Source organism: Hirundo rustica, chromosome 19 (genome assembly GCF_015227805.2).
Source record: "Hirundo rustica isolate bHirRus1 chromosome 19, bHirRus1.pri.v3, whole genome shotgun sequence".
NCBI lineage: Eukaryota > Metazoa > Chordata > Aves > Passeriformes > Hirundinidae > Hirundo > Hirundo rustica.
In genome coordinates, this window is record NC_053468.1 from 2650526 (window position 1) to 2665804 (window position 15279).

The window sequence follows — 15279 nt, forward strand, 5'->3', positions numbered from 1 at the left end:
ATCCCACGCCCCGCTCCCAGGGTGGTGTCATGGGGATGTGAGGGAGCCACACCCCCGCAGGTGACACTGAGGGGACAAGGGTGTCCCTGTCACCGGGAGCTGATGGGTTTTTTCCCCCCCCGCGGTGTCCCTGTCACCGCTGTCACTGTCCCTCATCCCCCGGGGATGCTCCCCCGGACTCTTCCCAGGCCCTCTGTTAATGAGTACAGTAAAGTAACAAAGCTTCACGCTTCCTTCTGTGTTTTATTAACTTACACTTTACCTCCAGCACGTAAAACGGGTAAAAACTTCATTTTTTTCCTTTTTTTCTGGGATGAATGCAGCGCTCCAGGTACTTTGCCCGGAGCTGTGTGTGCTGTCACATTCGGCACAGCTGAAATCGTATTTTACTTCCCCAGATAATTTTTGCTTTGTCTTAAATTCCCCATCTCCAAAGCCCTGGAACACAGTGTGTGTGTGGGGGGGGTGGGAAATCCCTCACTTCTTGCTATGAAGAAAGTGGAAAAAAAAATAAAAAATATATATATATATAAAAATAAATCAGAAAGCATCAGGATCTGCCAAATGATTTATAGCCCCGAGGAGCAGTGGGCATTCTGTGTACTCATTTCAGGCCCACTGGGTGGTGCAGATGGCATTTGACTCATGAGGGGCCGTGACACTGCAGATATAAATCCAATTAAACGCCAAAATTCAGAGCAGAGGATGAGTCAAGCCCCAAGTGCTGCTGCTCCAAGGCAGAGCCTGAAAGAACAAAACCCTTTCCCATCAATCACGGGCAAGAGGAATAATTACCAGACCCAGCACTTTGTTTATGAGCAATAATATTGTAATATTCCAAAAAAAAAAAAATCCTGATGTTTTGGAGGCCTTGGGATCCTGGGAAGTGCTGGAATGCTTGAGATGAGGCAGAGGTGGAACGGTGAATGTTTTATTCAGGCTACAACAGCACTTGAACCAGTGCCCAGGGTGACACAGAGCACACAGCTGAGGCAGGAAAAATCACAGCAAGTTCTTCCAATTATTTGGAAATTCTTACATAAACTCCTCACTCGAGCCCTGGAGCGCTTTAGGATTATTATGGTGATAAAACAGGATTCCTTTATTGAGAAGGAAACAAACTTTATGGTGACAAAGCACCACAGCTCCTAGCTCTTTCAGATGCTCAAGGAAAAAAAACTTTTATTTCCTCGCGCGTACCTGGTAGAGCACAGGAACAACACGGAATGCAGGTGGGAAATACCCCTTTGGATTGAATCCTGCTGCTTCCACCATTAAAAGAGCCCTTCCTGCACATTTCCCTGAGCACGAAGAGCTGTATGACCACCAGCAGACAGAATAAAATGGGTAAAAAACTTACAGTTCCCCTCCTTACAAAAATAAACCCCAACCGACCTTCACGAAAAATTTCACTTATAACGGCACTGAGACCTCTTTAAGTCAAATAAATGCCAGAGAATTGGCACCACACTTGGCATCAGGGCTTCAGCCACTAAATCGTTGCCACTGAGCTGCAGGAACACAGCTCAGCTTGGGGGAAGGTTGTGTTTGTCCTCTTTGGCACTCGGACTGAGCACGAAGCAGAAGTTTCCCTGCACTCCTGTCAGTCCTCTGGCATTTGGCAAACGCCCCCAGAGCTGCACAGACTGCTGCCCTGGGAGCAGAGCTGCCAGCAGAGTTACCCCGTTTCCTTCTCGGGGCCACTCCAACCCTGAGCTCGTTGCTGCTTCCTCTGCAGGTACCGAGCTCGCGCGTCCTGGATGGATTGGTCATCGTTCCTCCTCTCCATCTTCCTTGCAGAGTTGTCTGTGACTCCTTCTGAGAGGAGAGGAGAAAAAGAAATAAACTCTCTGTGTCAAAACCCTTCCCAGCATTACAAGTCCTTCCATTTGTTAAATACCAAACAAACAAACAAACAAACAAAAAAACCCCCAACAAAATCTCTTTTTTTTCCCCACCAATTCCCAGGCAGCCATTTGAATGAGTTCCAGAGAGGACAGACTGCACCACAGCAGGGAGGGGAAAAAAATTCAAAATAAAATCATGCCTTAGCTCCCATGTCAATATTTGCAGCTGGGCTCATCTCATCCCCAAATCTTGCTTTTTTACTGTAGCAGAGACTATGCAGCCTGTGTTCTACACACCCATTTCTTCTCTGGAATTGCACATCCCAAGCTCAGGTTTAGGCAGGACAGGAAAAAACATCAGGATAAACTATCTTCAAAAAATTTCCGGAGGCAGGAGGGAGGGAGAGGAAAACATGCAGATAAGGGACTGGGAAAAGTCAATACTGCAGAGCAGCCAGCATCAGAAATGCACATTCCCCCACAGCACTGAGACCTTGGGACTGCTCCTGACAGAAGGGAAGGGAAGCAGAAAATATTTTCAGTCTAAAATAACAATAAAAAAAAATAATCAAAGGCTCTGAGAGCCTAAAATCTGTGTGAGTGAAGCAGCTACTGCAGCCTGGTCCTGGGGCTGGGCACCGGGTTCTGTGGTAAGAAGAAGGAGCTTTAGTCAACATCCATTGTTAAAATATTTCTAATTGTTATGTCTTGTCAGCTATTCAGCCACCTGTTTTTATGAGGGTCCCAGTAATACATCTGCAAGGTCAATATTAAACACCAATTAATTGGCAATTGCCTGATAGGGTCGTAATGTGAAGGGGGACACGGAGAACTTTTCCTTCAGATAAACTGATGAGGCTCTTCTGCATTATTTATAGCCAAATGAAATTCTTGTTTAAATGGTGGATTTACACAATAATGCAGGGCAGAAAGAGATGCTGGTGTGAGCACAAGTCTGCATTTTTTTCCTTTGTTAAGGAAATGGAAGAGAAACTGTATTTACTGTACAACAAATCAATGCTTTGGAAGGGTCAGGAGTAAAGAGGCCCTTTGAATACTTGGCTGCTTTAGGAACCTGCTGACAGGAGAATCCCAAGAATGTCAAGCAGCCAGATCATTTAGCAGGCCCCAATTCTAATTAAAACTGACTATTTAAGCATATGGCATTAAATTCATTGTCAGAATGAGACATTCACCAAAATGTGAGACTTTTTCCTGTGTGTTTACTGCTGGGTGAGGTTTTCTGACTTGTTTTTCCTTCCCTCTGCCCCACAGCCCTCAGGACAGCATTATTTGGGCATCAATGGCTAAAGAGTTTTGTAAACCCTTCACAAACTTAAATAAACCAGCCTCAAAATGCTTTAATTCAACTCTGTTCAAGCTCCGCTCTAAGAAACCAAAAGTGGGGAAGCGTGGCAAGGAGCAGCAAGCGAACACAACTCCCACTGCAGGGACAGAAAATAAGAATTGCAGAGCTGTGAGGAGAATAAAACAACCAGAACCAAACAAATTGACACTTTCTAGCCCAGAATGTGACGGGCGTCCAGAGCGACAACGAAAACAGCACACACGGAGGGGGAGGAGCACTGTGCTTACCACACTGCCTTTTCAGCTCCTCCCTCTGCTCCCACTTGGTTATTTCCTCCTCAGTCACCTCTTCCCTGGCCACACTGCTCAGCTCGTAGGCATCCACCTGGTGCAGCCTGGGCAGCAGGTCCCGGACCCACTCGTAGCGCACGGGGCACACGGTGCGCACGTAGATCTTGGAGGTCACGGCCACGTCGTGGAAGATGATCCACTCCAGCAGGGTCTCCTGGTTGTAGAGCTGAAAAATTCAAGGGTTGTCTCACAGCTGGTTTGGTTTTCAGGGCCCCACCTCCAGCAGGGTGTCAGTGATTCGGATGAGAGGGGGTGTTATACTGAGTTTTGAGGTTTAAAATTGCCCGTGAGGGCCAAAGAGGCAGAGGGGAAGTCCAGCCTGTGCCACTCTCACTTCATAAACCAAACCTTTACCAAGTCTGAAGAAGTGAGGCTCTTCCCCACTCTCAAAATGAGCACTGCAGCACAGCACAAAGCAAAGACCAGGGAGAGTTTAGGGGCCTGGCCATTATTCCTTTTAGAGATGCTTTTCTGCTCTATCAGAACTCACCGTGGATGAAGGGTGGATGTAGACTATGCTGCCGTGTCCATCCATGGTGCAGAATGTCCTGGCTGCAGATCTGAAAAATATCAATTAAATTAAAAGACAACAACAACAAAACAAAACACACATCGCTGTGATTAGACAGCACCACAGACAGCAGCACTGAACTAAACCAATCAGCAGCAGTTTCCTCTCAAATATCTACCTAGAGGAAGGTGCTTCCAGAGATCAACTGTAAAAAAACCATTTAAAAGTGAAATGCAACATATCTAATTTACCACAGCAGCACTGCCGGTGTAACACCACAATAACAACAGGGTTTGGGAGTGAAGCCTTTGGAAGCTGTGACAACTGGAGATTTCCAAGCCCTTTAGCTGAATATCTGGAACCTCTCATCAGCTGGTGAGCTGATTTCACAGACAGAGAAATGACAGTGCTGGGAAGCTGCTGACACCCTTGGAATAGTGAAGCAGAGGTTCCAGCCCCCTGCAGAAACAACTCCTTCACCTGCAGTTACTATTTTGCTGCTTTTGCCCACATAAAACCACACTTTTAACTAATTTGTGTAATTTCTTTTCCACTCAGTTCTCCCAACTTCATTCCTTACCTCCTAGCAACGTTGATGAAGTATCCTGCACACAGGCATCTTCTCAGTATTTCAGTTCTGGAGCCTTCAAACGTCTCTTTAGGGAAGTCTGGCAGCTGGGAAAAGAAACAGTAACGTGAATCAGGATCTTTCTTCAAGAAAAAGCAGTTAAACCCCCTCCATCCCATGGGTTTTAAACTTTGGGTTTCTCTCTGTCCAGAAACCATAAGGAGAGGAGAAAAACTCTCTTCTTGCCCATTTCCATACTAGCAAGGGTGCTCTACAGAAATATTTAAGTGGTTTAGGTTCTACTGGAGAAAGGCAGCAGCCACCTGGCAAAGGCTCAGCATCCACTACATCTCTCGAATATAAGTTTATACAGCCCAAACATATCCAGAAATTGTAATTGTTTTTACCTGTTTCAGTTTCATGGTTATTTCCCGCAGCTGTCTTTCCACACTAAAAGCAGATTTCACAGCTCTCCAATGGATCCAGTATTTCTGGCACCAGGCTGAAGGAGACTTGCTGAGAACAGGAATATTTGAATTATAAAGGAGCCCTTTGTAAGCTGCTTGCAAAGAAACTTGCCTCTATTTTATTGTTATGGTCACACAAAGGCAACAACCTACACAGGCAGATACTTTGCTGGGTTAAATACAAAGTGTCTGCATGGAAATTACAGCTCACAAAAAAGGAATAAATCTGAAATTAGCAATGAGCACACAGATGTGTATCTGCAGCACATCTAAAAGCCGGGAGTTATGAGCATTGCAAAACCACTTACTGTGAGGCAGAATTTCATACCTTGCTTTGCACTGTTCAAAAATATTTAAGAGGGTTGCAAAGTCATTGCAGCCTCCCACTTGTGAGGCAAGTTCCTGGTGTTGAAGCTCAGCCTCCTTTTGCTTCTGAGGATCACCTGAGGAATAAGTTATATCTCATTTAAAGTCATTTTTATTGATCACTGCCGAATTTTCTGTTTGTGTGTGTGTCTGGCAGCCATGGCTCTCCATTCCTGTCATTTTTAGGTTTGCTTCTCCTTCTACAGCTGCATTTACAGTTCTTCCCCCTTCCACTACTGCTGAGCAAGAGCACTGCTATTAAATCTATGATTAATCTCATCAGCCAGCACCGGGGATGAAGGATTCCAGCCTCTCTCAGAAAGCATTTCTCACTCACAATCCATCCAGAGGCTGACATGGAAAGAGAAAGGAATAAACAAACAGCTCACAGGGAACAAGTGAGAGGGAAAACAAGACTGTTGAACCCAGCCCACCACAGCACCCTCTAATCTACTGAACTCAGCTTTGAACTGCTGCCACAGCACTGGAGATGTTAAAACAAAAGATAAAAACCAGTGGATTTTACAACACCCAAAGGATTCCTCCTCCAGCACTACCTGGGAGAGGGAGGCAGGGCTGCAAAGGCCACTGGAACTGCTGCTGCTGTAGGGGATGGCAGAAGTTTGTGGGTACTGAAAGGGACGGAGCAGGGAGGCCTCATCCCACAGATGTGCACTGGAAAAAGTGCCTGGAGGATGGGGATCTGTGTCTGCTTCCTCGTGCACAGGGCTGCTGCAGGGTGACAGGCAAAAAACCAAGGGCACACAGGATGGGAAGCAAAGGGACAGTTGTGGGGCTGGGAAGGAGCCCAGGGCAGGACCCAGCTTATCAGGGCTGGCAGCAGGGCCTGTGGCCGCTGCTCCAACAGCTCAGGGAGGACAGGGAGAACGGGAGCAGGGCCAGGGAGGGACTGGGCAGGACAAAGGTCCCTCACAAAGGCTGCAGATGTGTGCCACAGCTGGGGGTGGGCAGCAGGAGGGGACAGGAGGACAGGACGGACTCAAGTTTAGCACCAGTGAAAAGTCTAAGTCCAGCTCTAGTGGAACTGTGCTCTACTGAAACTACCCTGGAACCACAGCAAAACTACATTTTCCACTTGGAAAATCACTGGCAATGAGGCAGTGCCAAGTCAAGCCCCTCACAGAAACTTAATAATCTGTTTGGTTAAAGTTATTGAACAGAAAAGACAATCCAGAAGTGACTTGCTAAAAACAACCTGCCCCTGCTGTCTGCACCCAAACCAACAGCAACACATCTGCTGTGGGAGCATTTTGGTTTTCTGGTGGTTTATTGGTGTTTTGCTTGGGTTTTTTTTCCCTTTATTTTTGCCTCTTCCCTTCTGTCACAGAGATTTCCCCTCATGACCTGTCAGCTTAGGCATCTGCTGCTTTCCAGCTCAACAGCCCTGGGACAAACACAGCCCAATCCCTGCTGCTCTGAGGCCTCTGCAACAGCTGCTGTCCAGTTCCTGGCACGCAGAGTGCCCTGAATCCAAGGCTTTGGAAAGCTGGGAAATTTAATTTCATTTTTTTTGGGAAGAGGGGTTTCTCACCTGGACGGATGAAGACGTTTTCCACGGACAGCATGGCTGCAATGGGAAGCAGGAGATCCTCACAGTCCAGGGAAGCAGCTTTGATCAGAGCACAGGATAAGTTGGGAGGGAGGGGAAACTGCACCAGGAATTCTCCCAGTCTTGTCACGTGGCCTCTCCTTACACCAGGAAGAAGAAAAAAAAAAAAAAATATATATATATATATAAAAATAGCAGATTCAATGAAATGATGTTTAAATGTGAACTGGGTAAGAAGCACTTCCCACTGGACTGTGAGTGCCCACACAGGTGCTGGGGACATGGAGAAGTGTCACTAGCAATAAAATAACCCACATTTCTCCAGCTTGCTTGTGTCTGCTCCACGGCAGGCACAGCCAGCTTTTGATTTTTTTATTATTTAACAAGAAGAATTCCTGGAAGCTTAGGATAAGATCTCACTTCCTGCCTTGAGCTCCTGGATGGACCTCCCAGCCAGAGCCTGAGCTGCTGAGCCACAACAGTCTGGGATGTGCCCTCAGGAACTCCAGAGCTGAGGTAACCTGCCTGAGGTCACTTAGGAACTCCAGGACAATGTGGAGAACCTGATCTGTATCTCCCAAACCCCAAACTGAGCTCTACCCCTGTTTTTGTAGACAGCATATTAAACCCCAGTAAACTTCCTGGAAGCTAAATAACGAAACACATCCTGCTGCTGGGGAGGGGAGGGAAAAGTCCTTTAGTCCACACAAAACACCAGCTTAAAGCTTGGATTTGAAATTCCTGCAGTGACTCCACCCCTCTGGTTTTTACCTGTCGATAGCATCGCACTGGTAAAGCTCCTTCAGAGCTTCCAAAATATGTCTTTCTTCAGGGGGGTCCAAATAGGGAAACCTGTGGTTAAAAGTGAAGCAGATTTGTTAGTTTTCATATTTACAAAAAGAAATTTCAAACCTCCCAATGCAGGTTTTCCCACCAAAGTTAAGATAATCGTAAGAATCATCTCCAGCACATGGGTGTGTGTACGACCCCCAGCTGAGGAATTCCTGATGACAAATCCCAGCGTGGCACACACTAAACTGCATTTTCTACACTTGCACGGTCTTAGAACTAAAACAAAAATTCCAGAGAGACAAAGATTTTTGGGGTATAAAACGCAGTACTTTAAGGATTTTAGGTATTTCAAGGTACAAACCACAAGTATTTTAAGGATTTTAAGTACTTCAAGGTATAAACCTAAGTATTTTGAGGATTTTAAGTATTTCAAGGTAGAAAAAAACCAGTATTTAAAGGATTTTAAGTATTTCAAGGTATAAACCTAAGTATTTTGAGGATTTTAAGTATTTCAAGGTATAAAAACAGTATTTTAAGGACTTGAAGTATTTCAAGGAATGCTACAAACGAGCACATTGAATTTGGGAGAGATGAGAATTTTGGCAGGGCCTCAAACTGGACTCCAGTTTGGGATCCAAGCTGGAATTACAGTGGAGAATCAGTATTTTAAGTATTTTGAGGTATAAACCCCAGTATTTTAGGATTTTAAGGATTTCAAGGAACACTACAAACAAACACGTTTAACTTGGGAGGGATGGGATCTTTGGCAAAGCCTCAAACCGGACTCCAGCTCAGGATCCAAGCTGGAATTACAGTGGAGAAGAGCAGAAAAGCTGATTGAAGTGTCCCACTTGGCTGGGGACCTAATCCTGCCCCTCTGAGACTCCTGGCCAGGGATAATCCCGCCACAGGGAGGTCACCTGATGACATCATGCACGGAAAGGCACTTCAAGGTGAGGATGACAGACGTCAGGCTGGTCCTCCTGATCTCTGGCACGGTGTGCTCGGGCATGCACTGCTCCCAGAACTCCCTGCTGTACAATCCAAAGCTTTTCCCCGCCGACGTCCGGCCGGCCCGGCCAGCTCGCTGCTTGGCTTCGCTCCTGCCCCCCAAAAAAAACCCAAATCCAAACCTGTCATCCCTTCTGGTACCACCCAAAGCAGCACAGGAATTTCTCTGTTTGTAGGTGGGAGAGGTATCCCTGCACAGCAATTGAGGAAATCCAGCTGTGCAAGAAATAAAGGAGAATTTCTGTGCATGGAAGATGTTATTTTTTAAGCCAGCACTGCTCAGACCTCAGACAATGCCAATTCCCTCCCTAATACCTGTGACTTTTAGGAAGTTGTACATCCTGAACCAATCCTTATTTGGCAGCAAATAAAAGTGGTTCTAAATCATGAGGCCCCGAGGTTGCTGCCTATCTTTTTATGTATTTTTTTAAAGAGCAACAATACAACAAAGAGCATTATTGCCAGAGCAGCTCCCAGAAACAGCAAATGACATTTTTAACTTACTTTGAGATGGGAACCACCTCCAGGATGTCCAAACCAACTCGGGGGTTGTGATTCAACTGCTTCACAAAGCCACTGTCCACCACATATCTGAAAAAACCACAATCCAGAGAGGTAAAAAAACAGAGGGCTCAGCAGACAACATGGATTTCATCAAAAAGAACACATTTACTCTACCTAGACCCTGGTTATTTAGTAGAGTTGATTTCAAATTAGGTTCAAAAATATTGGTCACCTCTAAGACTATAAAAACAACAAGGGTTTTCTTGCTACACACCCCAAAAAAAGGCAATAGCAGCAGAAAATATGTATTTTTCCAAACCCAGACCTTCCTGAATTATTCCCTCTGTTACAGCTTTTTATGAGGGACAGAAATCGATACCTGACTCCTTCAATGGTCAGAGATGTTGCAGCAATGTTGGTGGAGACCACACATTTTCTGATGCCTCTGGGAGCTGGCAGAAATATCTTTTTCTGTTGATCTAAAATGACAGGAAAATAAAAATAATATAAAAATATAAAGTAAAATAAAAATATAAAATATAAAAATATAAAATAAAATGAAGGCTGAAGTTGGATTTAGTTCATGATGACCACAAAAAAACCCCTACCCTAAAGTGCCACAGTACTGTGACAGAGGGGTTAATTAACACCTTTTTCCCAACCCAAACAGAAAATTTGATGAGGTTGATGTTTACAACAACTCCTCCAGCTGAGATTGATGTGATGAGGTGACATTTTGTGCTCTGACCTGTGGACATGGAGCCATACAAGGGCAGGATGAGCAGACCCTCCACAGCCCGGTCGTGCACCTCGTACCGGTAATCGATGGATTCTGCTTTCTTGAAAAGCAAATCACAAGCTCTTTCTATCTCATTTTGGCCTGAAAGACACACAAGAGCACTTAAGTGACCTCATTAGCTACAGCTCTGTCTTCCTGGTTTGCAACATCTTCAAATAAGGCTGTTTTGTCAATAGGCAGAGCTGCCAACATCATTAAAAGAAGGAATTAATGAGAGGGGGTTTAGGAGATGACATCTGGCCTTTCCACACTGCCTCTCACCAAGCATTTTCCTTAAAAAATACCTAAGGGCCTGGCCCATGCATTGGTGTAGGATTTTACAGCTAAAATAATTCTTCCTCCCTGAATTAACAACAAACTAAACCATGCAGACAACGCCGAGTCAATCTGGCTATTCCTAAAAGCTCTGAAAACGACCATTTCACAGGACTTTGTGCATCAACCTGCACCTTTCCCTTCTCACTGCTCTGGGTGAAACCAGGCAGGCTTTGGAAGTCTTCTGCTTTGCTGGCAATGCCATGATTCACTCGAAGTACCCAGGAAAATTCTCACCTGTGAGGAAAACCAGGATGTCGCCTTCTGGTTCATTCAAGTGAACGTCCAGGGTGACCTTCACAGCCTGGCACAAGCAACAGACAAGCCAAAATCAGTTGAAATCCCATTTAATTCTTCCTAGGACTCACCACACCAACTGATCCTCCCCCCGTTTCCTTGCAGAGATGCTGAGAACACAACACAGACGGAAATCACCCCGAAACCACGGAGAAAACAAACCAGGCCAGACCTCAGTGACATAGGCAGAGCTGCCCACATCCCTGGGGCTCAGCAGGTTGCAGAATATCTCCTTGACTGGGTAACTTCTCCCTGGAATGTGCAGCACTGAGCAGTGCCCAAAGAACTCCGAGAGCTTTTCCACCTCCAGGGTGGCTGACATCACCACCACCTTCATGTCTGTCCTCCTGCCTGCTGGCTTCTTCTGCAGGAACAGCTTCTTCAGCAAACCAAATAAAATATCCTAGCAGAAAAAACCAGAAACAGCTGATGTTAATGGCCTGGTATTGTTACAAGAGGGTCTTATCCCGTTGAGACAGTGAAAATCACATATTCCAGGCCTTAAGCACTCTGAAGAAAACATGTTTTTACCCTGGACATTTTGGTTTCTAGAGTTTAATTAATTTTTTACCAGCTCTTCTTACAGAGCTGGTGTCTACAGACAACACCAGTGTAACTTAAACTCCTTTGTTTTTCATTTTTATACTCTCTTGCTCAAGTCATTTGTGAGAAGTTACCTCAGACACATTTCTCATTCCATTTCCCAGCCTGTGTCCCCTGACTGTGTACAAACCTTCCTCTGTTTTTATTTATTGCTACGACCTCAGCAAGTTTATTTCACTCTGTGGTGCTCTGAATTACAAACCTGCTCTTTCCACCACTTCAGCTCAGTTATTTGCGACACCCTCAGATGCCTGAGGGCAAACTGGGATTCAGAAAAGCATTTTCCCTTTTCCCAGCTGGACTGGGAGGTTGTTTGCTGAAGCAGGAGGTTGTCTGGCACACAACACCATCTCCTGAGGTCTCGGTGACTCCAATGTCCCTTTGCTGCCCACAGAAGGGTCAGGGTGACCTCTGAAAGCTTTTGGGACTCAGGTCTAGATGCTTCCATGGACCCAAAAGCCATAATCTCTTTGCACAGTCATATACACACCCTAAGAAACACTGGGCCTCAGGGCAGGAGAGGTGTTTTGGGTTTTATTTGTCTATTTTGCGTTGGTTTATTTTTTTAAATTAGTATTCTAGAAAGTTTGTGTTCTGGCTTCAAACTCATGGAAATTTTGGGAGAGTATTCAACAGCCAGGAAAGTTTGAACTGCATTTAAATGCAAACAGCTACAAAAACTCCAGCACTAATAGAGGCCACATCTTATTTTCAACTTATGCAGCATGGACTGAACAAAGCAGCAGCTCTGTGCTCTCAGGATAGCAAAAAGATAAAGCACATCCACGGAAAGTCAGTCAAAACCCCTGGGGACCGTGCTGAAGTGAAAGGAAGGTGCATACAGAGCACAGAAAAGGAGAAACTGTGACCCAAAAACCAGATATAAGGTGACACTCACAGTGCTGAGGCTCCGCTCGTGGGCTTCATCCAGAATGATGACACTGTACTTGCTGAGGAGGGGGTCCGTCAGGATTTGCCTCAGGAGGCACCCATCAGTCATGTACCTGATGGCAGTGTCCTGCAAGGTTTCAGCAGACACTCAGCTGCCAGCCTGGCCTTTTGCTCCCAAGCAAACCCTTCCACACAGACCCCACATTTATCCAGGACACCGCAGCCGCTCACCCACCACAGCACAGGTGCTCGGGCAACGCTGCACCCGCAAGGTGCCCAAAAACACCTCCCCAAATGAGTAACGGGACACCAAGAGCCGGGACAAGACACTTGCCAAAGCTCTGAGACAGCCTCAGTGACCCTGCCACCCGCCCAGGGCAGTCCCCAGGGCCTCACCTCGGAGGTGCAGTCATCGAAGCGGACCTGGTAGCCCACGAGAGCCCCCAGCTCGGAGCCCATCTCCTCGGCCACCCTCTGCGCCACCGACACGGTGGCCACGCGCCGGGGCTGGGTCACTCCGATGGCGCCGTGCTTGGCCAGGCCTGCGGGGGACACAAGGAGTTGGCTTGGCTTGGGAGGGACATTAAAGATCATCTCATCCCGCCCCCTCTTGGGACACCTTGCGTTAGCCCAGGTTGCTCCGAGTCTTGTCCAGCCTTGGACACTCGCAGGGATGGGGCGTATTCTCTGGGCAACCTGTACCAGGCCTTCCCCATCCTCGCAGGGAACAACTCCTTCCCAAAATCCCATCTAACCCTGCTCTCTGGCAGTGGAAGCCATTCCCAGTGTCCTGTCACTCCGGACTCCTTCAGGGGCTCTAAGATCACCCCTGGAGCCTTCTCTAGGCTGAACACCCCCGGTGATTGCGGGACAGACAGGGACACTGAGTTGTACTGCTCCAGCTCACTTTATAACACGTACCTGTGTAACGCACACACGGCCACAGCTTGGTTATTTTTATTTAAAAGGTTTAATCAAGCCACCTCCTCTCACCGCAGCCCAGCCCGAAGCTGCGTCAGTCCCGAGGGGACAGGGGAACTACAACACGAGCCTATCAGTGCCTTGCGTCCCACATCCGCAGCCCGCGGAGGCGGGAGTCTCGTTACCTGCCTCGTAGAGGTACTTGGGCAGCTGCGTGCTTTTGCCGCTGCCCGTCTCGCCGGTGACGATGAGGAAGGGCCGCTCCCGCACGGCCTCCACCAGCTGGCGGCGGGAGCGGCGGATGGGCAGGGCGGGGCCGGCCATGGCGGCTCCCGGGGCTCACCTGCCTCACCCGCGGCCCCGCCCACGGGCGCGCCCGCCGGGAACCCCGCGCGCGACCCCCGGGCCCGCCGCCGGCGCGCGCCTCGCGCATGCGCGCCACGCCCCCCCACGCGCCCCCGCCTCACGGTTAAGCCACGCCCCCATGCCGCTTCCCGCTTCTCCGTCAGGCCACGCCCCCTCGCTCTCCCCTCAGGCCCTCACGGCGCCCCCGAGTCTCGGAATCACCCCCAAAAATTTACAAAAATCACAAAATTACAAAATGCGAAGGGTTGGAAGGACCCCGAAATCAACGGCGGGGGCAAGTCCCACCAGACCAGGCTGCTCAGATGTATTTCGTGACAAAATTTGACCCTTGAGTCCACACATATGTCCTGATGGACTGACCCTGATTAGAAAGAAAATATTTTGCCACGTTTTGAAATCTAAGGGACAAGAAATGAGCTCGAATTCTGTCATAAATCAGAGTCATATTCTCTTTCCCTGGGTCAGCTGTCGTACTGTTACATTCAGCTGCTACACAATACTGAACAAAACACAATAGTACACATATAGGAAATAATCAAATATTGATAAACCTGCTTCACCAAAACCTGTTCCTTATGAGAGAAAAGGTTCTTGAATATTTGATCTTTTTATACTTTCAAGCCTAATCAATAAGAGACGGGATTCAATCTCTTAGAAAAAAACAAATTACTTGTTAGAATTTCAGAAGTCATGGGCTAGACATGTTTCAATGATCTCAGACCTAGGGACAGGTTAACAAAGCTGTGGTGAAAAAAAAGATGCCCTCTGGTAGTGGACACAAAAAATGCAGAATTTATGGGATATCTGGAAGAACTCCCAAAATAGAGAAGAAACTTATAAACCCAACTCAGTTCCAAGTGGGTAAAAGGTAAATCTGGTAATTCTGGGATCAGCAACCCAAGGAACGCGCTGACCCCAAAGAAGAGAAAGATTCAGCATGGCACTAATTCGCATCAGAAGCAAATCATTAACCAATAGAAGATAGAATTCTAATTAACAAATGGACTGCGTGACTCGTGGCAAATGAACACTAATTCCTACGTTTTGCTAAAATGTGCAAATAGTAAAAAGTTTTGATCGTTGAGTTGCCTGGACTGTGAGGTTCACCCAGGCTTGGCGAGGCTGAAATAAATAATCGACATCTCTCTGGAATATGCGGTTATCGCCTTGCTGCACTCTGGATAACAAATCTGATTTTTAAAGGGCTTGAATAACCCCAAACTCCCTGAGATGAACAAAGGAAGGCGCTCGCCCCGGCTCTGCAGCAGCGTCTGTGAATTCGCTGCAGACCTGAAGGTGGCAAGCGCTGAACACTGAACACGAACCAGCCGCAGTCCTGCTCCCCCGTTTGCCCAAAACCACGATTTTTGTAGTGTATTTTGCCCGGAGCTCAGTGTTTGCTCCCCTCACACGCTATTGTTCCACCCTCTGTTAGGCTCTATCAGTGAAAAGAATCACATAGTAAATTTGTTGTCGCACCAGGAGCAAATTCAGGCCACCCACTGAATCCCGTTATCCCAAATTCTCTCAGGTTTTGCCTCTGGCACAATGGGAGAAATATTTCCGCACTAGGAACGTGCACTCCGAGGCTTGGAAGATATTCCATCAGTGCCCAATGTTGCCACCTTCAGCTATGTCTAAACTACAAATAATTTAGTGTGCCAACAACCTGGCATCATAAAATCCCACAATAAGCTTTTTTGTGACAACCTGACAAAAAAATAGTGGAATGTGCCAATACACTTTATGGAAAATATTGCATTTATTGCCTCACCACTTACTTACGTCATGT

The 15279-nt window shown here is 46.9% G+C and overlaps 1 protein-coding gene across 5 annotated transcripts; it reads right to left on the minus strand.

Moving 5' to 3' along the window:
• Positions 1 to 668: 668 nt before the first annotated feature.
• Positions 669 to 13445, minus strand: DHX40 (DEAH-box helicase 40). Of its 5 annotated transcripts, none has more exons than XM_040082488.2 (17): positions 13307 to 13445; positions 12597 to 12742; positions 12208 to 12327; positions 10879 to 11109; positions 10647 to 10713; positions 10044 to 10175; positions 9675 to 9774; positions 9296 to 9382; positions 8701 to 8883; positions 7760 to 7840; positions 6971 to 7128; positions 5381 to 5495; positions 4993 to 5101; positions 4598 to 4692; positions 3997 to 4066; positions 3444 to 3672; positions 669 to 1815 (listed from the first exon to the last, which is right to left on the minus strand). In XM_040082488.2, exons 1-17 carry the CDS (start codon positions 13443 to 13445, stop codon positions 1679 to 1681), a joined length of 2199 nt encoding a protein of 732 aa, XP_039938422.1. In that variant the 3' UTR covers positions 669 to 1678. The 5 variants fall into 5 exon arrangements, with proteins under 5 accessions (XP_039938422.1, XP_039938421.1, XP_039938425.1 ...); XM_040082487.2 differs by having other exon boundaries at positions 669 to 1818; XM_040082491.2 differs by having other exon boundaries at positions 669 to 1818; positions 13311 to 13435.
• Between the last annotated feature and the right edge of the window lie 1834 nt (positions 13446 to 15279).